Here is a 27,966-nt window from a genome sequence, read left to right on the forward strand (position 1 = left end):
CAGTCACAGTGGTAAGCCAAAGGTGTTGTCCTCTTTGTGACCAACAGTGCAATCCTATACACTGGGGTTTACTCCTTCATGAAATTCACTGGGGCTCGCTCCCAGGTGAGTAGGTACAGAGTTGCTGCCTTGAGCTCTGGATTAGATAGCACATGGTTATCTTTCATTAGATCAAGAAAATTAAGAGCATTCCTCAAAACAAGTCATTGATGATTACAGTGAGAATTTTTATTCAGTGAAAAACGAAAGGTTCAGTACAAAACTGTAAAAAGCAAACTATTGAATTATGCTGTTTAGAAGAAAGTAGTTGCAGAAAAACGCACACACAAAAATAAATGAAATGAAACTGAGCAAAGCCTTATTGTGAGGCAATCACAGTATTGTATTGCAGATTTGCTATTGAGGACTATGCAAAGAGTTAAGTGGTGTGCAAAAGTAAAAACTTGCCTTTTCTCTCCTAAAAATACCAGCAGTGGCTATATCATGTGGCTGTGCAGAGGCAAGATTGATACCTGTGCTTAACTGAACAAAATGTCACAGACACTTTGCTTCTATTTGTAGTTCCTCTAACATACAGATGGGAACCCTCCATCCCATGAGTCAAGCTAGCCACCAGACCTCTGAGCTTTCTCTGAGCCATGCCCACTTGTCTGAAGTCATATGATGTCAGGCACAGGACAGGTAAAGCCATGGCTGCAAAGGAACAATCAGGAGCTTTAGAATACATGATCAGATTTGCTCAGGTGCATCTGATGTCTGCCAGAATCAGTGACCCTTGCATTTGGTGCCATATTTAAACAGTACCATGCATGTGGAAGCCACACTTGCAAAAGAACAGCCAGGATTGCATTCCAAGCAAGGCTCCCTGTAGTTCCCTTTGCAAGTGTGGCTTGCATTTGGCATTCTTTACATTTGCTGCCAAATGCAAGCCATGCTGCTTTCAGCCTGGCTCAGATCCACTTGATGCCATGTGACATCAGGTGAATGACAGATTATCAGCCCAGCCCTCGTGTCAAATGGGGAAGGGGGGGTTGGCCGCAATGTGATCTGGCCCTCCAGCTAAAAATGGTTTCCCAACCCTGCTCTAAAAAGAATATATCCTCCTTGTATGTTGCCATTTGAAATAATAGTGAACCTATAGCACCTAACACAGCACGGCCTCCTTGCCTTCTGTCTTAATACAGTGCCTAGCCTTCAGGAAGCTTGAATGCTTCTGCAAGCTCATCATTCTCACACCTCCCTGCTCACTAGACAGCCTCCCTTCTCACCCCACTATTGCTTCCTCTTCATCCTGTGGCTGGGGAAAGCTAATAAGGTGCCTGAGATGTGAACAGGTTGCAAAGGTGTGTTTGCTACCTGCTTAGTTGGGAGAGTCAAGCACACTTAAGCACCATTTCTGATTCCCACAGTCTCAGGGTGGCTGATTTCTCCCCTCCTCCCATGTTTGACAGGAATGATTGTGACGCCTTCTGGGAACGTGGGCAGCGCTGTGTGGCACAATCACTCAGATTCCATATGAGAGACAATCCTTTCACTTGTTGCGCAATAAGCAAAAGCAAGACTATGTGTCACGCATGAAAATGCTTTAGGAAGCTTAGGATCATGCAATGGTAAAAAGCTATCATCTTCCATCGGTCTGCTTGGTAGCTGCAATGCATTCCAGGATGAGGAGGGGTGGGAGTAGGGGAAGGGAAGCAACACAACGTGTATACAATCCTGTCCCACCAGGTGTCTCAGCAGAACAGTCTCCTTTTGCAAATCCATCGATAGGGAAGGGAACACACAGCGGAAGCCCATGTTCCGTTGGGATGCATGACTCCACATTCCTTTTCAGCGCCCATCTGTGGCTGTCCTATATCCCAAAAACTAGAAAAGAAAGAGAGGGAGAGGGATTGTGGAATAATTGTTATCAGCATAGAACCGCCAACACCACCACAAAGCTCCCAAAGGCTGGCTAAAATCTTGATATTAAAATCTAAATGACTGGCTACATCACAAGTATAGAATCTGGTTGTTCCATTGTACTGAACACTGATGTCCCTTGTCATGTCTTAAAGGTTACCTCCACCCCTTGAAGCCTATGGAAATGTGCATCATGAAACAGTCCGTCTTTAACTTGTAAATACTTTAAAATGTACTCACGCTGTAGATATAAGCAAATCGCCTTCTTTCCACCTCCACTTTCCCTCCTTTTCGTTGTAAGTTGCACCCAGCCAGTATGTGCCTGCACTGTGGATGTTATCTCTCAGGAAACCCTGGGATTAGAAATAATCTAGATTACATTTGAACTGCAATCCTAGAAAAAGTACTAGAGCAGGAGTGGTGGAGCTTCTGACCATCATCCAGGTCCAGACCTCAAGGCATCCGAATCCAGCCTACAGAGGTCTCCTCAAGCCACCCCACCCCTCTCCTCACTAATGAGCAAGTAGAAGGCAAAATGCCACTGAAATCAGAGGGACACATTTCCAATGAAAGATGGTTAAGGAAAGGAAGGGCATATTTCTTGCCACTGATCTATAATATTGGAATACTTCTTTTGAATGGTACAGTGGTACCTCGAGTTCAGGTTACAAACTCCACTAACCTGGAAGAGTTACCTCGAGTTGAGAACTTTGCCCCAGGATGAGAATGGAAATCGTGTGCCGGCGGCACTGCGGCAGCAAGAAGCCCCATTAGCGAAAGCACGCCTCTAGTTAAGAACAGTTTCAGGTTAAGAACGGACCTCCAAACAAAGTTTGTAACTAGAGGTACCACTGTAGAGTCAAACTATGCAGGGGAAGTGTTGTACCAAAATGCCCTCAAGGTGTGTTTGGAGGCAGTGAAAGCTAAGGAAACAATTTTTGGGAATAAAATTTTTGGAGGGAGAAAATAGAATCACTTTTGAAGGGAACTAGCTTACTAGGAAATCTGCTGTGGCTCTCCCCGCCCCCCCCCCCAAAGCTTTCTTAATAGTACCCAGGGAACACCATGCTAATGGCAAATACCTCACAAGGAATGGTGCTCCACCTGATCAATAGGAATGGGCAAGAAATTGGGTTCAGTTTGCATTGTAATGTAAGCACACTCAATTGCACTTCCTGAAACAGAGGGTGAACCAAAACATAGCTATATTTCAGAATTCATACTTCTCTGAATTTTGTGTTGCAGTTCTCCATCGAAATATTGTGTATAAAAATGCATCCTATTTGTGCATAAAATGCATATATTAATTAAAATGACCATATAAAATTGCATTGTATTAGAAAAAAATGTTTGCTAAAATGTGTATATTATGGAAGATTGCACCCAAAAATCTGTAGTTCTGATAAATTTTCATGGGGATTAAAAAAGAAATCACAAACTGATGCGAAAATGTGCAGAATTAAAGACTGGGGAAAATGAGAAACTGTCAAGAACAAAAATGGGCATGTCTGTCCATTCTGAATCATGATGATGTAGGAAGACTAACCTGTTCATCATCAGACCAAATGCTGACCAAATAAGCCCTATTATAAATGCACTGCCACAGAGCATCGGTCCAGTTTTTCGTCTCTTCTGAAATGTAATAGCAGTTCTTCTCTTTAGTCTTCCAGTCCTTGGGGCACGGATGAGAGTAATTTCTGCTGCTACAGATGAATTCTACAAAGCAAATGTAGTGCAACACTCTGTTAACACTGTAGCCTACTTGGGGACTTCAGAATATACAGCAGCAGCAGCAGCCGGCAATTAAGCATGTTGATGGGCTGCTATGTTCCGAAGTCACGGGCAGAAGAGTTGCACCCGGGCTGGGCCTTCAGGGCTGCGGTGACACTTCCTTCTCTCAGCCGGCGAAGGGATGCCTGCACCTGGGTGGAAGTCCCACCAGCTGGAACCTGAACTTTCCCCAGCCCACACCAGTCCTTCCCCAGCAGGGAAGAGAGCCACCCGCTCACCTGAGACCTGCCAGTGTGTGGCCAAAGAGAGATGGCTGGGGAAGGGCTATACTTGGCGCTTTAGCCTATTCTCCACTGCCCTCCTCCTAGGCCTGCAGCAGCTGTGGCTCCAGTGCTGCTGGGATGCTGCCAAGCCTGCCAAGGAGTGCCAGTCGCTGCTCCCACCGGGAGCTCGCTGAGCTGAGAGGGGGAATGCCGTGACTGGTAGGGGACCTCCATGATGAGCAACTGCAGCAGGGGCACAGCCAAGTCCACCCGTGGCCCCCCACATGACGCCCACAATTAGGTTAGGGGGCACCAACTTTGACTTGCCCTGGGAGCTGCCAACATATATTGTGCCACTGCCTCCCCCTATTCTGGATTAGGCAGAGGAAGCCCAACATGGATTGCCTGGTGGATTGCAACTGCTCAGATCATAATGTGGGCAGAACTGGATTTCTCCTCCCCTTTTGCTACTACACGGTTCAATAGGAATTCTCCCTTCTCTCCTACCTTCCTAGTGATGGCACTGCCTGGGACTTCTCCTATGTTTTTAGACCCCCAGGATGACCAAGCCAGAAGGAAAATAATCAAGATAAATAACGTTTCCAAGGATGTCTCACCTGTGACATCCTGCAGTTCACTGAAGTTGTTGCTTATGGTTCTTTCCATAATCTTTTGTGCCGCCTGCACATCATCCAGGTCCTTCTTCACTGAAAGACAAATTGAAATGTCCACCCAAAAAAGCAGTGTGTTAGGGCCACAGGCTGCCATTCCTGCTTTGCTATTGATCTAGTAGTGCATTAAGAGTTCAGACTGTCAGTGGTGATGCCACAAGTACCGGTTATCATCAGCTGCCGGTGAGTGGCAACTGCAGTCCAGCACGACTGGGGCCTGCGCTGGGGGCCATTACCCTGCCCTGCACAGCCACTGCCTCCACCTTACATATTAAAGAGCCGTACTACCTACCTCTCAGCAGCATCTCCCATTGGTTCAAGTGCAGAGCTTGTATCTCCTCTGATAGTCCAGAGTCTGAAGAAAGAAAATTAGACATTTTTTGTAGTTTTTCTACTTTTTGTTGTGCTGTCAAAATAAACCTTGCTTTGAACCATATCCTCCTTGCATATAACCTGATGGCCCTCATCCATATGCTGAATATGCTTCAACTGGGCCAAGGGATTTGTTCTTTAGACCTTTCCAGTGGAGGTAGCAGCAGATTCAGGCAAAGGCGGCAGATGTCAGGTCACTGGGATGCATTTATCACTGGCTCCTTCCAGTTCAGGATGGCTTGGAAGGGAGAGTGCATTGGAGAGCAGTAATCTGATACCTGGATTTGAGAACTGTTCTGGTTACTTAACAGATGGCTGTATTTAAATGTGCATTTATTGCAATGTGTTTTTATTAGTATCCCATTTCCTTAAGCCTTTGAGAGCTATAAACCACTTCGGTATAGATATGATATGCGGAATATAAATGTTGCTAAATAAAGAAACATAGTATCAGATTTTATTCATTAAAAACATAAGCATTTTTCAAAAATCTGATTTTTAAAAAAGTGTTTTAGAAATAGCTTTCAAAGCTGAGCCCACTCACAAGTGGGCGCCAGGTGAGAGGAACAGTACTAGGAACAAAGCCAAAGGGAGAAAGGTTAGAAATGACTGTTATCACTCATGCAATCCCAGGAACCAATTATAGCCATGATAGAATCATAGGATTGTAGAGTTGGGAGGCACCCCCTGCAATGCAGGAGTCTCTGTCCAAAGTGGGACTTGAACCCACAACCCCGAGATTAAGAATCTCATGCTCTACCGGCTGAGCTATGCCTCATGGATAGCTTTCCATACAGGGCAGTATGCCTGGATTCGTGGGTCCCCATTTCTAACCCCTGCAGTTTCTGACAATTCCAATTTTCCATTTTCACCAGAAATGGGGAATCAATCTACAGTCCTCCAGATATCGTTGGACTCCACCATCCCTGACCATTGGTCATGCTGGCTGGGGCTGATGGGAGTTGGGATTCAACACAATCCGCATTCTTGATTTATACAGACTTCCTTTCATCCGAAGTGGATCACTTACACTTCACCAGGACCAAGACGAGTAGCGCTGACAACATCACAAAGCAGATGGCTACCAAGACATAAAGGATGAAAACGTGAATTCTTCTTCTGTCTTTCCTTTGCCGAGACTCAGCATTGGCAGGAGCTGTAGCAGTGAAGATTAGTGGAAGCGTTTTATTTGCAACATTTAAAAAAATAAATAAACAGAAGGAACAAATGGTGACCTCCCCTTTTCAAATGAATAACAAAGGGGGTCAAAGTCATGTAACATGTGTGAGTGTGCAGGTGTTTGTGCACAATCACAGCAAGGTTGCCAAATTCTATTCTGAGTTCCAGGGGGAGACAAGCTGTCTCTGTGCATAGGTTGGGCTACCTCAACTGAAAAGGAACCACATAAATTGGGAAACAACATAAATGAGTCTGGACAATGCTCCTTTATTTAAATTTAAATTTTATTTTTACCTGTTATGTAAGAAAAGGCTCAAAATATTAGATCTTTTCATGTTGAAAAAGTAATGCTGAAGTTGAGGGTAAATCAGTACTAAACCATCTAAAACATTTTGCTTTATGCTTGGTTAACGCTGCTGCTGAGGACAGTTGGACCAATCTAAAAGGAATGTACATACATTTTATACAACCAAGGCAAATGAATATTAGAGGAACTGTATTTGTCATTGTAAGCTCCAAGAGTCAAAAGATGCTATCTAGAAATACTACTATGTCTGGCCAATGTGATTAGCCTCCTGAACAACTTGACTGGCTATAACCTGGTATTGCATAGTAACCCTAAGCCCTACAGCTGATTATGATACACAGTGCTCTCTGATTTCTGCAACTTCACCCCCACCCCGCAATTCTACGTAGCAAATCCAATTCACTTGTTGGGAGAGGGTTGCCACCTACGGGGAGAGTTATAAGTCCCAATCCATTAGAAAACTGAAGTACGTAATAGTCTCAGAAAAATAAGGGGTATGAGAAAGAACATATAGACTGTAAAAGGGGATGGATGGGAATCAAAAGCAGAGGAAACGAGTTTGGTGGGAGGAAGTGGGGAATTTTATAAGTCATATAGAAATAATTTAGAGCCCACAAAGGAGTAATTGCTGCCCAGCAATCAAAACTAAGAAAGGTAATGATCCTGAAACTGGGTGGGAGGATCCTGAATCTTTTCCTTCCTATTATGATCATGGGGATCTAAGTGATCTTGCAAAGGAGAAAGTCTGTGCTGTGTAGAACTTAGGAAGCTGCCTTTTATCAAGTTACACCATCTATCTCATCCAGTACTGTCTACTCTGACTGGCAACAACTTTCCAGAGTCCCAATCAGGCAGTGGTTCTAACTGGACATATCAGGAAATGGTAACTGGAGGTACCAGTGACTGAAACTGGGGGCCTTCCACATACAAAATATGAGTTCTTCTACTGAGCTGAAGCCTCAACCCCATGACAGTGTAAAATTATACAATGCTATAAAGATTATTGCTCTTTATACCAGCGTAAATGAGACAGAATTATGGTCTGGTTTTGTGTGGGTTTGTCTGGTGACTCAGGGAGTTTCCTTCTTGCTCTCTGTGAACCTAATTGCAGATTTAATAGAGTTATGTAAACAATGAAACACCTGTGAGAATTTACACTGTATAAATATTGGAAGAAGTGATGTTGGATATCCAAAGGAGCTGCTTAAGAATATGCTCATATTTTAACGTTAAGTAGCTAAATTAATGAGATCGGATTTATGCCGTAGATCAGCAAAGATGAGATACTACAATATCAAAATTCCCAATTCTGTGTCCACTGACGCTAAAGGAAAATGGAGGTGATGCCTTTGAATACCGGTTGCTGAGGACCATGAACAGGAGAGAGATGTTGCACTCGCTACCTGCTTGTGACCTTCCCAGAGCCACCTGCTTAGCCATTGTGGGAGTCAGGATGCTAAAGTAAAGAGATATTTAGTCTGATCCGCTAGGACTCTTCTTATGTTTTTGTGAAACAGCTTTTCCCAGTCACAAACTAAACATAAGCAGGCTTGTGAGGAAATGAATGTGGGGTTTTAAAAATATATTATTATTTGCATTTTATTGTTAATCTGTTGGCAGTCCCTTTTAGCCCCTTCCCTCCTTCCCATTTCTCTCTTACGTGTGTGTGTGTGTGTGTGTGTGTGTGTGTGTGTGTAGAGGGGGGCAGAGGACTGAAAGGAAAGGAAAGCCAAAGCAAAAATGTATATATCTATGGATAAAAAGTATGTGTCACACAGTACACTTCTGATTCGCAGGTGGAACACAATCAGGGTAGTCCAAGTTGCATCTAGATCATCTGATTACTCAATCCCCACACTTCCATTCCCCCCCCCCCCAGATTCCAACACCTCATATATTATTCGGGAGCTGCCTCCAGCCTCTTTCTCCTCTGTGGCCATGCTCAGCTCCGTGCTTGGCCTCCTCAGGAGGTCTTTGGACTTGGTAGGAGCCCCCCCCCCAAAAAAAAATTTGGCCTCTGACCAGTGATGTGGTTTGCTGCTGCAGCAGCTGGAAATACTGTTTAAACATTTTACTAAATGTAGACATTTCCAGCTACTGCAGCAGCAGTGTTCCCCTGCCCATCTATCCCAGAATACATCACTCTGAGGAAGGACTCCCTTGGCCCTTCCTCAGTGAGGCAGGGAGGAGGTGGTAGCCAAGAGACCTCCAGTGATGCTCTCACAAAGCAAAAGTAGGGGGAGAGGAGGAATGGGGCTTGTGGTGGAATCTCTTGCATCGGTTCTGCTAATCCGTGGCCCTCCAGATGTTGTTGGATTCCAGTTCCCATTATCCCTGACCATTGACCATGTTGGCTGGGGCTCATGAAAGCTGGAGTCCAACAACACTGCATGGAAGGTGAGCAAAGATTTGCCACCCCTGTCCCAGAGGAGTTTTACTGCCTGATTATTATTGTGCTCCAAGCGTTACGTTACTGCAACCTTCAACCATAAGACATAGACCACCTTCCTACATTATGTGGAGCTAACTTTGCAATGTGAAGCACATCCAGAGTGTTGAGGATGGGTGTGTTAAATGTGAGCTATGATTTGAGACTAATATGGGATCTATCATGCATTTGGTTACACAAAAGCTAACCAACACATGTAAGGAAAAAAAGCCTTGCCCCATTTTCTACATAAAATCTTGAACCACCATTTAGCTGAGTCATCACACATTCTGGGGCTGTACTTATCTGTGGAAACACATGGTGCCTCCTTTGCTTGGGAAGTCCCCTCTTTGTATGTGATCTTGCTCAATAAAATTAAGGATTTAACTGAAGTTTTCCCCATAAATGATAGTGGTATTCTGTAATTGTGCGACCTTTGCATGAATGGTGTCAAACCCAAGGGACCCTCAGTCCTTTGAGTATAACCATTAATTAAGAGATAATTATTCTCATCCATATAGATATTGGGACCTCCATGAGGGGCCTCTGATTCACATCTGTGAGTTACTTCTGGCAAGAGGACTGCTACTGCCCTAGATTTGGCGGAGCCCTCTGTGCCCACTCCCACCAGTCTTTTCACAACCGATCCATCTCAGGAGCTTGGAGGTGGGTCTCCTGAAGAACAGCCATGTCAGCTCTTTCCCAAGGTACCTGCTGATACTTGCACGTTTCCCCTAAGGCTAAGCCCTTTATGTTAAAAGAAATTATATTTAGCCCAGCGGTAAGATAAGATGGTTACAGGTTGAGTGCCACATCATCTAGATGCCATTTGGAATACATACCACAATTCGAATTGCTTGTCGCTTCATCAGAAGGAAGGGCATTGATACTTGAATAGCTTGGGCTGTATCCAGGATCAACGACTATACAGTACAAATTCAGGAGTTCGGGATTAGAAACAGAGAGCACGCCACAGACATACAAAGTCGGTAAAACTGCTAATGTGCATGAAAAATGCAGAATCGCTCCCTTTTTCCTCACTCCATCATGATGAAATCCACCAGCTATTCAACAAGTTAGTAGAGGGACATAGCCATGCATTCCTCTCTTGTGAAATGTGTCAGTTTCAAGCTGAATAGTCAACAATTTTAAAATGAGTCTGTAAGAGCTTGTGGTTAATTTAATGCATTGACCACATTCTAATTTGGACCCTAGGAAGTTTCACTGAAGTTTCAAACTGTGTGAGCAGGTGGAGCTCCCTCTACATACCATGTTAGGCATAGCTCAGTTCTTGAAAGCAGCTCAGTGGGGGAGAGCTGGTGAAGTTTAAGGGTACTCCTGCACTGTAAGAAGAGGGCATCAGTTTAATGGGGCAGCCTTTGTCCCATTTGTCCAGGAGCTCATGTTTCACACTAGCTGCTTGACAAACAGCAGCTTCTGTTGAGTGAAATAAGCTACATTTAGAATTTAGACTCCAGACACATTTAGAATTGACTATAGTCTATTCAAGTGTCTGGTTCCTCTCCTCCTGCCATTATAATTGTGTGTGAGGGAACAGAGATCTTTAATATAGAAGACAGAAATGAGGAGAAAAAGAATAGCTAAACTTAGAGACTCTTCCTTGGGGGGGGGGGGTGAAGCAGCATGACACAATGGTCGCACAATTAGACAAAGGCTCTGAATAACTGTTTTGATTTTGTTTGCTTAAAATCGTCCAGGATTTGTAAAAGGAAAGGCTGAGAGAAAGAACAGAAGTACTTCTTCAGACAATGCTGAATAAATGTATGGAATTCACTGCCACAAGAAGTAAGGATTCGTGGCTCATTTGTGCTCTCTTGGTGGTTACCATGGAACCTCTATGGCAGGGATGGAGAACCTCCTGTGTCCCTCCTGAAGAGCTTGGACTCCAACATTCGGTGTGCCTGCGGACAGGGATGATGGCAGATGGTGTCTACGAGAGCTGCCATGTGTCCAGGTTTTCCAAGACACATCTGGGAATCGCTCAGAAAAAATGGCGTCTGGGTGGATTTTTGCTGAATCAGCAAAATGTCCGGGAAAGCCTGGCCAATTCAGGAAAAGTCCCAAAATGAAAATAAAAAAGGGGGAAGGGGGAGCTCAGCAACTTTGTCCAGATTTTCACTATTGGGAATATGGCAACCCTAGAGTCTACCAACTTCTGGCTCTCTGTCCTTGCTCTATGACTCATTTGCTGAGACAGGATCTCTCCAGCCTTTCTAACTGTGTAGTTCATAAATATCATAAGCTGAAATGAATGTCTCACTAATAACCATTTCAGCTTTAGCGGTTAACAAAACTGCCCTTCCTTAACAAAGATTACCACCATGGCCGGTGCATGCTAAAGAAGACTAGAAGACTGAGGTATTTTCCGCACCTTTCTTAGCATCCATGCCTCTTCTGTCTGCCAAAGGTGTTGTCTGACTTGCAGGAGTCATTGCAGTCACAACACCCCCATCATCATAATCGTCGTCATCATCAAAACTGTTGGGTGAATCTAAAAACAGAAGAACGGTTAACTCTGAAAATGGAAACAAGCCACTCAGATTCGGGGGTTTTTGTGTGCATTATTTACGGACTATTTGAGTCAAATTAGCAAATCCATTGGGTGGGTCTGAAAAGCTGGGTTTTAAATTTATCAAGGCTTGCCCTTGAATACAATAGTACAATTCCAGCATTCTGCTTTCTTGCTATGCACAGTCTGACTAGGACAGTGGCTCTCAAATGTTTTTCTCTGGGCCACACTTTCGGAGAGAACATTTGCTCATGCCACACCAATCTTTTTATTGATTAGAAATACATTGGAAACCAAAAAGTAAACAACTCCCAGCAGTGCTTGATTTACATAACAGAATTTGCTCTCATTTTGAACAGATATCTATCCATATTTTGAAAAATAAAATACTATACTATATTACACAGAAATGGTTACATGTTGCTTTGATTGTCCTTGAATCTCTTGCCATTTCTCTCTTTGAGAACCACTGGACCAGGACCAGCTCGTGGCTCTTTGCTGCCCTAAGTGACTCCCACAGTGGATGAATGAGTTTTGTCCCAGGAACCCTTGCAACGTCAAATTCAGATGCATGCTATCAGAGGCTTCACCGTGACAGCACTTTCACATGGTGTGGTGCTTCACTGGTGCCTCAAACAAATGGCTGCCTTGCTTGTACAATTGGGCCTTTCCACAGCAATGTTTTTTCTTTAGCAAAGACATTCCACGCCCCTTTATGTGGCTTAGGCCAGAAGGAAAAAGTGAAATTCTGCATATATTTCAGTCAATAACCAGTAGAGAAAATCCTGCTTGTTGGCTTCCTACGGGCACCTGATCAGTCAGCATGTCTTTGGTCTGATTCAGCAGGCCTCTTATTGGATCCCCTTCTGCTAACTAACACACTTCCCAAGTGATTAGATAAATACAAACATCACACTCCAATACATAAGAAACTGAAGTGGAAAACAGGGGTGGGTGAATATGTCAGTTTGGGTTTATCTCAGTTTCTCATTTTCCCAATCTTAAATTGAGTTCACCACATTTCCACATCAGCCTATGTGTGTGGATTTAAAAAACAAAAAAAAAAAAACCAGTCCTCAGGAAAATTCATCAGAGTTTTAGTCCACATTTCTCAAAGTATACACATTTATGTATGGAATTTCCCCTAATATACACACCTTTGCCTGCAATTTCCCCTGCTGTAATGCATTTTTCATATGTTATTTTCACTTCTATACAGAGCAGCTGGGAAAACCCAGCCAAATGGGTGGGGTATGTATAAATAAATAAATTATTATTACTATTACTATTATTATTAATAATAATAATAATAATATAGATTTTTAAAGGTTTTTGCCTGGTTAGCTGCATCCAAAAAGAGAAGTGTGAATGCTGAGGGACAGCTGTGTTTTTCAGTTCACATACTGTTTCTTGAAGTGCAAATTATAGGTGGAATTCAACGCAGCGCTAAGGGGAACATTCTATCAGGGTGAGGACTTCTGGTTGCGCAGCAGAACATTCTCTCCCTCTCCTCCCCCTGTGTGCCCCTTAAATCAGTTGAGGAGTTCCCACAAACTTCTGAGGCAGATTTGGGGAGGGCATGGGGTGCATGCAGGGGGAGGGGGGGAATCCCGTTGCCCAAGCAGAAATCCTTATGGCTGTCCTAGTTCACATTAAAGGCAAACCAAACCAAACTTCTCCCTTACCCTGAAGTACAACCTGCGCTAATTTCTAAAATAAAGTATCAAAGCAGCGGTAGAATATACAAAAGCAAAAGGGGTTATATCTTATTGCCATACACGGAGAAATGCAATATAGAAAAGGAATTGTCTGCTTAAAGTACAAAGCACTGGATCACTGCAATTTTTCTTTTGGGCACTGGGAATCCAGGTTTGTGGGGGGATTTTTTTTTTTTTGCAAAGCACATAACATATAACCAAATGCAGGACCAAAGCAGCAATAAAGCACAAAATAAGCAGATTATATTGGAAGTTCATATGGCAGAAAGTCAGTCATATTGTGGTCACTTACAAAGTGCACCGTCAATTCTTTTCTTCAGCCTAAGGGACACAGTGCCCAAGGCTCGCTTCATTGCTTCAAGTTACGGGCATTTGATCAGCAAAGTGTTTCTCTGACAAAGCAAACTACAACTAGCTTAGGAAGGTGTTGGCTGCTGACATCAGCACCAGCAACTAACCAGAAGTAAAAAGATCATTAACTTGGGATTAGAATGTTTATAGAAACGAAGTCCAGTTCTGAAGAAACACAATAAGGTTATTTTAAGACTACCCCTGAGTGGAGTCTAATTGCTGAGTTCACCTAAAATGAAAACATTTGTATTAAATAACTTCAGTGGTAGTCACATGCAACAAATTGTTCAGGCCCTGAAGGTGGGTCAACTTTTTTCTTTCTTTTCTTTTCTTTTCTTTATTTAATGGAATTTACATAGCACTTGATTTAAAAGCAAACAAACATTTGCAAACTCAAAGCAGCTAGCTTGCAAAAAGGATAACACAATGGAATAATAAGTAAAGACAAAAGTTTAAAACAACTATTTAAAACATTCAAACATTATTTAAAAGCAACACTAAACTAAAAGCAGATTAAAACATTTGTCAGCATCCTACATATTTGGGCAGGTTTGCTTTAAATAACAACAACACGCTTTTAGCAGGCACCAAAGAGCATACAGTGAAGGCACCTGCCTGACGTCAATAGACAAGTAAGTTCCAAAGTGTGGATGTTGCACACATAAAGATCAAATTCGGACAAATGCAGGATGAATATGGTGTGGCACCTCTAAAACGGCCAGTTCCACAAATCTAAGTGGTCAAGTGAGCATATATAAAGTGATCATGCAGATAAACTGGCCCCAAGCTTTATATGCTAATAGTAACACAGTTTGAACTTGTCCCAGCAGCCATTGCAGGTTTCTGAGCAGGGGTGTTATATAGTGACAGGGTCTCACTCCTGTCAGCAGTTGTACTGCAGCACTCAGCACTAACACAGCTTCAGAATCAAGAGCAAGGGAAGCTCCACACAGAGTGCACTGCAGTAATCCAATATTGAAGCAATCAAAGCACCAACTACTGTGGTCAGACTTTCCCGGACCAGGAACAGCTGTAGCTGTTGTACCAATTGCAGCTGGTAAAAGGCACCTCTAGCCACTGAGGCTACCTGGGGCTCCAGTGACAAAGCTGGATCCAGGAGCACCCCCAAACTGCAAAAATGCAAAACAAGGGGGAGGGCAACCATGTCCAGGGTAGGCTATTAACCAACTCTCCAAGTGTCCCTATTTTCTGGGGACATCCCTGATTTAGAGAAGCCGTCCCGGTTTCTGATTTGATCCTGGAATGTCCCACTTTTCCTTAGGACACCCCTATTTTCACTGGAGAAATGTTGGAGGTTGTGGAGTTATCCAACCCCCGAGCTGTCTGAAGGAAATCCTGTATAGGGAAGTTTTTTAATGTGTAATGTTTTATTATGTTTTTATATACAATATATTGGAAGCTGCCCAGAGTGACTGGGGCAACCCAGTAAGATGTGTGGGGTATAAATATTAAAATTATCACTATGGAATGGGATGTCCCTATTTTCATCGGAGAAATGTTGGAGGGCATGCTCACCCACAGTGCTTCCATCTTTCCAGGATTCAAGCTCAATTTGATTTTCCTCATCAATCTCACCACTGCATCGAGACACAGGTCCAGGGACTGTGCGGCCTCTCTGTACTGGAGAAATTATGGAGAAACAGAGCAGAGTGTCATCAGAATACTGATGCCACCTTGCCCCAAAACTCCTAATGACCGCTCTCAATAGCTTCATATAGATATTAAATAGCACTGGAGATAGGATAGTGCCCTGTTGCACCCCATGACATTGCCTCCAGGGGGCCGAAAAGCACACTCCCAATGGTACTCTACAGGCTGTCTCCCATTGCAACACAAATATCATTCCCGGAGCCTGTTTAGAAGGATATCATGGTCAATAGATGAAGAGGCAGGAGCAAGGTTGTCCTACTCCCCGCAACAGGGCAGGACTGAACCCAGGCTGGAATGGATCCAAATAATCTGCAGAATCTCAGACTGCTTGCTCTACATCACCTTCTCCCAAATGGGGGCATTTGCAACTGGTTGATAGTTGATCCCATCTAAGTGGTCCAAACTTGTTTCTTTAGAGCAGCTGCACCCCTTCCTCTTTCAAGGCAGCAGGGATCATCCCTTCAAGCAATAAAGCATTAACCCCACTCTGGACCCAACCAGTCAGAACCCCTCTGACAGATTCATAAGCCAGGAGGGGCAGGGGTCAAGAAGACCAGCAGCTAGAGGCACGGCCACCAGCACCATGTCCACATCAGCTGGTTGTGTCAGCTGAAACAGATCCCACACGCACATCCTCGTTTCTGTCATTAGGTACTTCCAAGAGGAGCTGCGACAAGTGCAGAGGCAAGATCACTCCTAAGTCAAGCAACTTTATCGTCAATGGGTGTGATCAGTTGGATCTTTGAATTCTCCAGAGCACTCTGCTAGAATGGAAGCCAGTAAAGTCTGGACCATCCAAAATAACTCTGCCACTAGTGGGCATAATGCAAGCTGCTAAATGAGCCATCTTTGCAGCACACGCTGCCACATGGTAGGCACATTTACGTGCGCTAACCAGTGTTCAGTTGTCTTCAGAGTGATACTTGTGCCACTTGCTCTCTACCCTTCCAAACATGTATAAGCTAAAAAGGTACCAGACTGATCCATTAGTCTGGGGGCTCACAATGAAAGCCTCCACATTGGAAGACTTGAACTCTTTAACTGAAAGGTTGCATGGGGCAGTGATCACAGGGTCAGTCCAAAGGTGGCGAGGCCAAGGTTCAAATCTACACCTAGCCAGCCCTGTGCAGAGCTTGTCTGAGGCCTGGGATGTGAGTCCCTGGTCAGCTGGGAGGTACAGGCATTCTTGGCATGACAGCATAAGACCAGCAGGCCCCTGGCAGGGCCCCCCTGCCAGCATAGCTCCCTGAGGCCAAGGGCAAGCGTCCCTGGCTGCTCACCAACCCTCTGCACGGGCCTGCACTCAGAGATGAAGCTCAGTGGGTGGCCTGGAACCAGTCATTGCCTCTCCATCTAACTTCATAGGACTGTAATGAAATAGCATCTGGTGGGTCTGCGTTGCTGGCCTGGCTTCCCAACACTGCACGCGGCTGCCATTTACTGAGAGGGCAGAGGGGCAAGGTAGCAGGAAGCTCAGGATGCTGTAGGCGCAGTGGCAGAGCCAATCCAATGCTCCCCATACTGCACCAGCACCAAGATGAGCTCCCCACTGCCTTGCCCCTCCCCTCCCCTTCTTGGCAACATGCAGTGATGGAGTGCATTGGGGAAGCAGGCCAGCAATGTAGACCCACCTGTGCTACTCTGCCAGCTGCTACTGTTGTTATGGGGACAAAACTGGGATGCAGAGTAATGGCATATATCAACTTGAGCTCCTTGGAGGAATGCAATAAAATAAATAAAATTGATAGACCAAAATACAGTGGTACCTCTGGTTGTGAACGGGATCTGTTCCGGAGGCCCATTTGCAACATGAAAAGCCTGCAACCTGAAGTGCAGTATCTGTGCAGGTGTGCGGTGCGATTTGGTGTTTGTGTGCATGTGCGAAGTGCGATTTAGCGCTACTGTGCATGCACAAGCGGCGAAACCCGAAAGTAACGCTTTCCGGTACTTCCGGGTCGCAGCAGGACACAGCCTGAAGTAACATAACATGAAGCAAACATAACATGAGGTATGACTGCACTAAAGAATAGTTAACATATATAATGCATATTTCCACATCACTGGCAGAGAAGCCATGGAAGAGCAAAGAACTCTCGTAGATCTGTAAGGCACTGCTAGGAAGAAGCCTGTGTCTCATCTTCTTGGCATACTGAGAACACCGTCACGAGCCTGTCAAGTGCAGAAGCACGACTGAGGCTGAAGAACAGAAGAAAGGAAACATACTGACTCACCTGGTTTGGGAGGCAGGGGAGGTTTTGCTGGCTTAGCAAGTGTGTAAATCCCTGTAGGAAAAAAAGGGGGGGTAGAAAGCATTCAGGGAACTGATATTTCTTGAAGATGAGATCTCCATTGCCTAGGGCCCAAGTACCTACGGGACCGCCTCTCTTGGTATGCCCTGCGGAGGACCTTAAGGTCCACAAATGACAACACTTTGGAGGTCCCAAGTCGCAAGGTAGTTAGATTGGTCTCAACTAGGGTCAGGGCCTTTTCAGTACTGACCCCGACTTGGTGGAACGCTCTGTCACAAGAGACTAGGGCCCTGCAGGACTTGACATCTTTCCGCAGGGCCTGCAAGACAGAGCTGTTCCGTCTGGCCTTTGGTTTGGACTCAGTCTAACCATTATGTTTTCCCTCCCCTTACGGTTTTGATCCATGGGCTACTTTTAAAATGAGGCTGCATTTTAAATTGCATTTTAACCTGTATTTTAAATTGTTCCCCCCCTATTATGTTTTTGTGTTTTTTATGTTTTTATTGTAATGTTACTGGTGTTAGCCGCCCTGAGCCCGGCTGAGGGTGGGGTATAAATAAAATTTATTACTATTATTATTAAAGGAATGACACTGGAATCTGAAGGACACCAAGAAAACAACTGAACCTGGATCAGCCAAGGAAAGTACTGTGATGCCCCTCTTATGACCCCTAGGATCAAGGCCAGATTAAGGCAGCTGGGGTGCCTTACAGTTCCCCAAATAAAGCCCCCCCACCCCCGCAGAAAATGCCTGGAGTAAAGAAAACACATCTTATAGGTATCTTAAAGACTAACAATTTTATTATTATATAAGCTTTCATGGACTACAAAAATTATACTCCAAACATGCTCAGTTTCACAACCCTCGGAAAAATACAAACATTTCAGCAACCTTAATAAACAAAACCAAAATATTCTGAGCACGTGCAGTTTCAAATTTGAAACTCATTTCCCATTGTTTTTGCTCCCTTCCTAACTTTTGCTCCCTTCCTAACTGTCACTCTTTATAAAATAACATTAAACATTATGGGGTGTCTGTATTTAAGATCTTTTTTTAAAAAAAATAGTTGTTTTTTCATTGATACTGAACACACATACACAAACCTTTGACTCCTTTTTGACAAGAAAGCCAAGGCTGTAGTCCCTTACCCTCTGACATGGCAATTAACCCTATTAAACATGAAGAGGCTTACTTGAGTTGATGGGTAGACCATTGTATAGTAAGTTAACTGTACAGTGAATTCTTAATGACCGGGCAACTTGTTGTGCAGTTGAGTTGGAGAAAATAACTTGTAGAGAGCACATTATAACAGAGAAAATCATCAAAGGAAAGAGGCATTGCCTTAAAACAGTGCTTTTTTTCTTTAAAAATGTTTAGGAGTACTCTCATTTTGACTCAAGAAAAGCACCATTTTATAGTTTATATCAGGAAAAATCAATACAGTAAATGGACAAAAGTGCAAAGATTCACAAAAAGTTCAGGGGTATGCATCCCCCTGCATCCCCCCCCGAAAAAAGCACTGTCTTAAAATATTGAAAGGAGATCACTCAGAAGGGTGATGCACATTTTGCTTTACAACTTTCCTTCTACTAGGTGTAGAAGCTTACTTTTTTCCCAAAGAAAGCTCAGAGCATGGGCTGTGGTACAACTGCACTATTTCTAGGGTTGCCACGTGTCCTCTTTTTCCAGGACATGTCCTGTTTTTCATGGGTAGAGTTGTCTAGTGATTCATAGTGAAAAGTAGAATTCGGCAAATGTGTCCTCTTTTTTGCTCTTCAAATCCCTCTATTTGCACCATTATAAATCTAGCCATGACCTCATCCACTGCTGGATTTCCAAATAGGAAGAGTAGGTACCGGCCTGCGGGCCTTTTAGGGGCCCTGTGACAACAGATCGAAATAATATTGATTTGATCTTGAAATAAAATTACAATCAAGCTTTCTTAGTTCAATGGTATCCCACTAGAGTGGGGGCCCAAAACTTTGACCACCTAGGGGCCTTCACAGGGTTTAATCCAGAAGTGGCCTTATCCCTTCTGGGTACAATCACACTCAGCTCTTGTGGCCGACCCAGAGCTCCCCTGTCCTCATTGCTGTCTCACTCTGCTCCACTGCCACTATCCACCCCCACAAGCAACCCCTGGATAATATATACACAGGGCTGTATGTGTGTGAACTCTCAACAGCGAGATCAGAAGGAAATGAAATGCAGAAAAGTAGAGACTGTAATAATTGCATTAACATAATAATCACCACCTGTACTTTTCTGCATTTCATTTCCTTCTGATCTCACTGTTTAAAATCCCCCTTGCAACCATGGTGCATATATATACAGCATATGCCTGCAATTCGGGATAATATTTCATGTATCTGAGGAGATGGGACGGTAGTCAACAAAAACTTATACCCTGCCCTCTAGCCTAAAGGGCTCTCAACGTGACTTACAAAAATCGGTTCTAAAATGCCATCGGGCTCACAATCGAAAAAGATATGACACATAAGGAAAAAGGAATGGGAAGGGAAGAGGGACGTGCAAGCTCAAACATAAGTTCTTACAGTTTATTTGTTAGCCTTTAGGATGACACAAAACTCTATGCTGTAATCCTTTCTAGTAGGTAAACTTTCCCAAAGAAACAGGGAGCAAGCACTGAAACTTCCTGAAATTCAAAGCAGAAAACAAAGGCCCACTCACCCTGGGATGTTGTCATGCCAGAACCTGTGGGGGGAAGTCTTGGGGCCCGCTCAACGAAGCGAGGAGCAGGAGGCCCCCCAAATACAGGAGAGCGATCCATTCATGCCCTTGCCCTGAGACTCGCTGCAGTAGCAGTGCCTGGTGCAGAGGCAAGAGAGCTCAGAACTTTTGAGTCAAAGGGAAATGAAACTGAAGGGCCTCTAAGATGCTCCTATTTGGGCAAGGCACAGCAATGAGCACCTCAAGTCTCATTTTATCTGAAAGATATTGCAGAAAGCACCTCTTTGGTCTTAGACACAGGAAACATGCAAGGGATGTGTGAAGTGACTTGGGGTGGGGGAGAATTCAAAGCAGAAATTTCTTAATAATTACTCTCAGACATGGGTAGGCAAACTAAGGCCCGGGGGCCGGATCCGGCCCAATCGCCTTCTCAATCCAGCCCGTGGATGGTCCAGGAATCAGCATGTTTTTACATGAGTAGAATGTGTCCTTTTAGTTAAAATGCATTTCTGGGTTATTTGTGGGGCATAGGAATTCATTCATTCCCCCCCCCCAAATATAGTCTGGCCCCCCACAAGGTCTGAGGGACAGTGGACCGACCCCCTGCTGTAAATGTTTGCTGACCCCTGCTGAGAGATAAATATTTGTACACAGGGCCAGAAAGTTGGGTGGCCATGTGTCTTACTTGACAGAGGACAGGCCTCAGTTTGAAGGCGTCCTCTGCTTGAAGGGCTCTCAGGTCCAAGCCTGGTTTAAAGATAAAATAAGAGCAGGAGGGGGGAGCAGGAGGGGCCTTGAAGGTGACCTTCAGCAATTGGCACCTGGACTACTGGCTGAGCTGCCACACAGGCCAGTCACAGTCTTCCCAACGATGGTAAGAAGTATTGTAAACTATCTAAATTGTAGTAATTATTGCTACATGTTATGTACTGAAGTTCTCTCCCTGGGCCAGCTGGGGGATACTGTAGATAGTTTTCACTCAGGTCCACATATGCAAATAAGGAATTGAAAGTGACGTTCAGTGATTGGATAGTTACAGAAAGTTGTTACTGTTGCTTTGTAGTTGAGCTCTCTATAAGCAGGTTGGCTGAACCCTTCCGCCCAGTTCTGTTCTGGGCCTGTGAATAAACAAGAGCTGTTTGAAGAATCGCTCTGTCGTCTGATATGTTCACCCACAACTTAACACTACAGATCACTCAATACACATACTGTACTGTATTTAGCATATGCAAAATTGGTGCAAGTCTGTGTCCTCTTTTTTCTGGTCATGGATTTATTCCTTGTGGGTGATGTGTCAGTGGCTGCCCTCATACCCTCATAGAATTGAGTTGGAAGGAACCATAAGCATCACCTGGTCCAACCCCCTGCAATGCAGGAACCCTTTTGCCCAATGTGGGAATCGAACCGGCTGATCAGATAATAAGTCTTTGGGTGGTTCTTAAGCATGCATGTCTGGATTAGATTCCACATAAACTGCTTATGTTCATAGGGACATACACCTTTGTGCTATGAATGGATCTAAAGTAATTTGCATCTTCATGCCACATAAATGCTGTCAACCTCATTATTCCATATGTGCCGATTCATTGAGCTGTACCTCTTCGTACTGGAAGGCTTAAACAGATGATCTTACACTGAAACCCATTCACAGGATTTATAGCCTTAAGTGTCCAGAACACATAGTGATAGAGAGCTGGTACAGCAAAGTGGTTAAGAAACTGAGCTAAGTGAACCAAGAGGTCCCCAATTCAAATATTGTCTCTGCCATTGTCTTACTAGCTAGCCTCAGCCAAGCCATCCTCAGTCCATGTGAAATTGTATTGAAAAAGGGTTGCCATATGTCCGGGAATTCCTGGACATGTCCTCTTTCAGTGGGCCTACAAGTCCATCCTGGGGGAATTTTACATTTTAAAGCAAATCTCCAAGATTTTGGTGTTGTTGTTTTTTTAAAAGAATGTGCACGGGCGACTCCGGCTCGGCGGTAATAGATGGGGTGGGGGGGCTATAGAATGATTTTCTGCAAAAAGCTCAACAACCTTTTGTGCATTTGCACAAAAAAAGATCATCAACTTTTGGGATGATTGTGCAAAAAAACCTCTTGAAATAGGGTAACCCTAACTGGTGATAGTTTAAGAGCAGAGCAAATGAAGGACTCAGAGAACACAGAGCAGGAGATTACAGCTTCCAGTTGCCAAAGAGAAAAATAAATCCATGTTGCTATTTTTTGAAAAGGGGAAAAGAATACCGAATTCTCTCTCAGTGAAGTTATTTGTGCATTATAAACCACCATTAAAATTTTACTTAGTTGCCTAGACCCAAGGCACAGTGCAATAAGTTTAGGAGAGGTTTAAAAAGATACAGAAACTTGTTTCCCCCAATTAAGTTTATTTCTGTACCTATTTGCTAGAAGCATCCAACAGGGGAGTGTAGGTGTACTTTGAAGCAAAAATCCCACAGTTGTCTGCAAGCAAGAGACCAAGCTTTATTTTTATTTTTTTATGTGCAGTACAAAGGAACAGAATTTTCAGGTTGTGAATGAGAGAGTTAGCACTATTTCATTCAGGAATTTACATTACCATTAACCTTTATTTCAAAGGGGTATTATTTCAGCAATTATTTCAGGCGATTTGTAGACCGATTAAACACAGTCACCTCTAAGTGATGTACAAGATATCTTATTAAAATGAGTTGAAAACCATAAAATCAGAGTTAAAACTATAACATCCTAAAATTTTAGATCTGAGGACAAATCCACCGGAGTCTAGCTTAGGAGTGCAGATGCCTTGCTTCAAATGCACATAGGCATCATTAATTTCAGAGATAAAAGCAAGGACTCACCTGGGATACAGATGCTTCAATGGATGCCTTATTCTGAAAAAGGGACTTTCCTTGGGTGAGGATAGAATGTAAGTAACTACCACACATGTGAGTGCAGACTGGCATTTTACACTGGCATTTTATTTAGTTCCGCAACTTTGCTGGGCATTCCCCTTATCCTTCCCTATCTTGATTTAAAACAAAAAACAAACTTCCTTTAAGTATGATAATTGGACATGATGGTTTGCGTTGCTATTGTATGGGTCATGGAGTTGTGGTGGGCACTGATTTATAGAGGCTGCAGTACTTTCCTCTCAGGTCTCCTTTAAGAATAGAGAAAAAGCTAGTAAAATCCTGAGATGTTCTTAGTTGCCACTCAAAAACAGTAGTGCAGGGACCAGAGTCTGGAAGACCAGAGGAGAGCAGATGGAAGTTTGATCATGCCAGTGTTGGGAAGTAGCAGAGCAAGGTATAGAAATCTGTTTTAATATTAATTAACCAACTGTTGGATTAGCTGTGAGTTTTCCATGTTAATTTTACAACATAGAAAAATATTTTTTTCCTTCAAAGAAACCCTAATTATTCCATCATTGCGTGTTCCTGGGTAAGCTTCTTAGTTTTGTAATGATATAAATAGTATTTCCTTCTGCATTTTCTATGCACATCTCGTCTTATAAAGCTTTGATGTAGCTTGCATTTGATTGCTTCTTTTTAAGTCCTCTATTCTTCCAGCTGTAAAAGCTGCTCAGTTCAGTTAATTTTTGTTGCTTTATGTGTGCTTTTATTTCTATTGCACCATATTGTTTTGTCCCGCCCCCCCTTTTCCTGAGCAGCGCAAAGTTCAGGCAAGGTATCACCCCAAAAGAGGAAGTGCATCAAAGCCCAATAAAGAGAATGAAATAAAGAGAAGAGATTTGCATAAAATGTACATGTGCCAATTCATACATGTAGGTGCACATTTAGAAAGAATTGCTATAATTTAAACAGAAATACAATAATCTAGGCATTGTGAGAAAGACTATGGGACCAAGTGTGCTCAGTCTGGTGTCCAGCGAGCAACTGCAAGGGCCCTCCTTGCTCTACCTGCTTCAAGGTATTTATCTTTAAACTGGACTTGGACCAGACAGCCCTCCAAATATAGGACTGTCCTCTGTGAAGTAGGGCACATGTGACTGTAAGTTTAGGACACCTTCACAAAGACAGTTTCTTGTGATTGAGGCAATTCTGGAGAATAGTGGTGCCATAATCCACACACATCCAGGGTTGGATCCAAGGTGTTCCTTTTGTGTCCCCTGAACACAGCCCGTCAGTGCCACCTCTCTATGTCCTCGGTTATCCAGCACAACTTTCCAAAGGGCTACAGAGGCAAGGGGGGAAAGTTGCTTCCCCTCTCTTCCTTCAGCAGGCACACCCTGTGAGCAGAGTTCTGTTTACGGGAATGCTTCATTCAAGCCGTAAAAGTTAAAGAGAAATAGGAGGAGGCAACAAGTCCAGGCTGTGCTCATCAGAAGGCAGACTTAAGGAAGGCTCCAGAGTCCAATAAACTCAGAGCATGCTGTTCAAAGCACAAACAAGTCTTTCGCTGGGCCATGTCTGCAGAGCATTTGGCTGACCAACCAAAAAGATTGCTTAAGGCTGCAGTTCTAGACACATTTACTTGGGTGCGTGCCCCACGGGCCTCTCTAGGGATTATCTCTGATATGAATAGGCTTATGCTGTAGCCCCACCTGTCAATCAAATGGGCTCACTCTCATGGCCGATTGGCTGTGAGCCCCTGTGAAGGTGCTCTGGCTGGAATCCAATGTAGCGCTAAGGCAACAATTCCATCATGACAAAACATTATCCGCTCTGTCCTCACTCCTCCAATTCTATTCTAGGAGTTCCCCCAACCCTCTGGAGCATCGTGGGGAGGGAGGAGGGGGGAAAGTCCCATTGCATAAGCTAAATACTTGTGCTGATGATAGGACGGTTTAGTACCCTCTGTCAGCCCCAGTCAGTTTTCAGGCGTGGTTTAGTTTCATTTTTCTTCTCCATCTGCAGACATTTCCCCTCTCCCTTTGCAGGTGAGGGTTGACTCCAAATCCTGCTTGCAAATGGACTTCGACTGAGTGTGTGCTGTCAGGCAAAGACTGTGCCTTGCCAAGCTTCTGACAGCATGCCTTCAAGAGAGCTTGCTGAAAACCACCTTTGTAAGTGTCAAGAACCAGTTGATTGTAGCCCACTTTGGCCCATACCTGACCTCAGGTGTAAGGAAGGTGGGCGTGGGTTAGCAAAAACACCCCAGTAGGGAGGCCTACCAGCCTAAATAGGCCTACAGTCTAGAGGTTTCCCATTCCTACTGCAGGTAAAAGCACAAACCCATCAGAATTACCAGCCAAATTAAGATATGCAAAATTCCTGTGCAACTTCCAATATGGTGCTCAGGAGCTCTTTTCAGACATTACAGAATAGCAAAATGAATGGACATTGGGGTGGGGACAGCAGCATAGCGGCAGTCTCCTTCCCCAACTGACAGACCTGCCCTGGCCTTTTATGGGGGTAGACCTTGAACTTGGATTTCAGTTTCTGCCAAACCCTTTAATGAACAAGTCAGTGTGGTACATAGCCAAGGCAAAGGCGAAAAGGCTCAACAGATGGACACGATGCCTATACACAAGCTAAGAGCTTGATCCACTGAGCAACGTGCCCATTGCTATTTGAGAAGCAGGGTGGCCACAGTTTTAGCATGGAAAAGAGTCTTGCGATTAGGTTAAGCAAATGGGCAGTCCATTGTGTGGGTTGGGCTTGAGCAGTCTAATCACGCCAGTGCTGGCATCTCCTAGGATGTGGAGGAGGAGTCAGTGCCAGCATGGACTCTGATTTGTTGTCCAGCAGCTCCTTCCTGGGTGGCCAGTTGTTGACAGCTGGAGGTGCTGGGGGTGGATTGGTCAGAGGGTGCTGGCTAGGGGTATATCTGCTGACCGACTTGGCTCCTCTCCTGGATCCACCTCCTTGGTTCCTAGTCCACTAGCCTTTACCTCTGATTCTGACTGGGTTACAAACACCCAATCCCCCAGGGCCCCACCCCTAGGTCCTCAAATCCCAACTCTCCGGGCTCCTCTCCTCTCTCCTCCTGATCCAATCAGCCTCTCTAAGACTCCTCTATAGGGAGGAGAACGAGGGCTGAAAAAATCTATCCAATGAAACTGTCTGTCTCACAAAAGGCTTGTGTGTTTGTTTTTAAAGTCCCACAGGCACTTGCCACATTTTCCTTAACGGACTAAAAGGGCTATTCTTTTAGGGTGAGTAGACCAGATGCCGCACATGCAGGAACAAACCCACCACACAGAGGCTTCCTCATCTGTGCCCTCGCCCCTCCTTTCCCAACCCCATAGACCGTTATGACCTTACCTGGCTTTGCCATGGTTCCTTTGGAATTTGACAGTTTGGAAGTTGGCAACCAGTTTCCATACTGCCTCTCCTCGGCCATGCCTTGTGGCTTTAAGGGTTTTGAGGAGGAAGAATGTGGTCAACCCGTCAAATTCCACTCACTAAGCGTCCCACTACTAGGTTCTTTGGCTTCTACCTCTAGTTTCACTTCTCCCTTTTAGAGGAGGTGCCCTGAATACCACTATGCAAATAGTCACTGAATTACTCAGAAGACCATGGCGTGAAAGTCCAGCAGCAGGTACAACAAACATGAAGGGAATGATTGTAGTCACACTACACTAAGGTCACTGGAGGAGGAGGAGGAGGAGGAGTTTGGATTTGATATCCCACTTTATCACTACCCTAGGGAGTCTCAAAGCGGCTAACATTCTCCTTTCCCTTCCTCCCCCACAACAAACACTCTGTGAGGTGAGTGGGGCTGAGAGACTTCAAAGAAGTGTGACTGGCCCAAGGTCACCCAGCAGCTGCATGTGGAGGAGTGGAGACGTGAACCCGGTTCACTAGATTACGAGTTCACCGCTCTTAACCACTACACCACACTGGCTCTCTGGAGCTGAATCTTGATCGGCCTACTGTAGATCTCGAGTGATGATGCCGGATGTAGTTTATCTACGGCAGTGTACACGCTATGCCTTTAAAACACATTCAAAGAAGATTTCCCAACTCAAATAATTCTGGGCACTCCAGTTCCTTAAGGGTTGCTGGGATCTGTAACTCTGTGGGGGGTCAACTACAGTGCCCAGAATTCTTTGAGGGGGAAAGGTGCTTTGAATGTTCTTCAAAGGTATAGTGTGTAAGCTGTCTAATTTAGGGTTGAGGAACCTCAGGCCCAGATGCTGAATGTAACCCTCCAAATCTCTCTATCCAGCCTGTGGGACCAGTGGCGTAGCGTGGGGGGTGCAGGGGGGGCGGGCCGCACCGGGCGCAACATCTGGGGTTAGGGCAAATCCATGGGTTAGGGGGCGCAAATCCACGGGTTAGGGGGCGCAAATCCACGGGTTAGGGGGCGCAAATTACTTGCCTTGCCCCGGGTGCTGACAACCCACGCTACGCCACTGTGTGGGACTCTAGTCAGGTCATGCTCCCCCACCATCATCCTCAATTATTTTAGCTGGCTGGAATGTGCCTTGAACAGTGATAATACATCTTGCTTGCCTAGATGGAGGTTGCTGTGAGGATAAAATAGATGGAGGTTGCTGTGAGGGGTAGTGGAGAGAACCTTGAGTGCATGGGTGTAGCCAAGGGGCGGCAGCTGCCACCCCCCCAGATCAAATAAAACAATAGAAATACTTAACTTACTGACCAAGTAAGGTCAAGTCAGTCCTGCCCTAACAAAAATCCTGGCTACGCCTGTGCTTGAGTGCCTTTGAGGAAAGATAGGATATTAAAATGAAGCCCCAGTCCCAAAACCCTGCCAGAAAACTCACACTGGTTTCTAACTGGATGTGTGCAGCTGTTCCAGAGCAAAGGCAATAAATGCTACCCCATTACGGTTTCCCTCCGTCTTCTGCTCAGCAGTGGGAGTTTGATTTGATGATTGCCTTCTTCATATGTTGTTAGGTTTGTATCTTATACAGATTCTGGTTTTGAAAAAATGATTTATCTGATCTGTTGGAAGCCACCTTGAGTGATTCCCAAAAAGTAATCTCTACTCTT

At 44.5% G+C, this 27,966-nt stretch overlaps 1 protein-coding gene across 8 annotated transcripts; it reads right to left on the reverse strand.

Annotated features, from left to right (window-relative positions):
- Positions 1-206: 206 nt before the first annotated feature.
- Positions 207-26,527, reverse strand: LOC310753819 (asialoglycoprotein receptor 1-like). Of its 8 annotated transcripts, none has more exons than XM_083595154.1 (11): positions 26,272-26,527; positions 17,355-17,405; positions 14,989-15,093; positions 11,246-11,365; positions 9,696-9,776; positions 5,970-6,095; positions 4,860-4,922; positions 4,514-4,603; positions 3,449-3,618; positions 2,143-2,255; positions 207-1,866 (listed from the first exon to the last, which is right to left on the reverse strand). In XM_083595154.1, the coding sequence occupies exons 1-11, from the start codon at positions 26,348-26,350 to the stop codon at positions 1,734-1,736; spliced, it is 1,131 nt and encodes a 376-aa protein (XP_083451280.1). In that variant the 5' UTR covers positions 26,351-26,527; the 3' UTR covers positions 207-1,733. The 8 variants fall into 8 exon arrangements, with proteins under 8 accessions (XP_083451280.1, XP_083451279.1, XP_083451283.1 ...); XM_083595153.1 differs by lacking the exon at positions 26,272-26,527 and adding an exon at positions 20,065-20,600; XM_083595157.1 differs by lacking the exon at positions 14,989-15,093 and having other exon boundaries at positions 26,272-26,524.
- Between the last annotated feature and the right edge of the window lie 1,439 nt (positions 26,528-27,966).

Source organism: Podarcis filfolensis (genome assembly GCF_964270895.1).
Source record: "Podarcis filfolensis genome assembly, chromosome: 2".
Lineage (NCBI taxonomy): Eukaryota > Metazoa > Chordata > Lepidosauria > Squamata > Lacertidae > Podarcis > Podarcis filfolensis.

Bases quoted from the DNA above. Each gene is read 5' to 3' on its own strand.
- LOC310753819 (XM_083595153.1), bottom strand. From the start codon at position 20,164: ATGGATCGCTCTCCTGTATTTGGGGGGCCTCCTGCTCCTCGCTTCGTT. The intron at 2,256-3,448 runs GTTAGTCTTCCT...TTCTAATCCCAG, and splicing joins TTTGGTCTGATGATGAACAG to GGTTTCCTGAGAGATAACAT. The intron at 1,867-2,142 runs GTGAGTACATTT...TTTCTTTTCTAG, and splicing joins GATTTGCTTATATCTACAGC to TTTTTGGGATATAGGACAGC.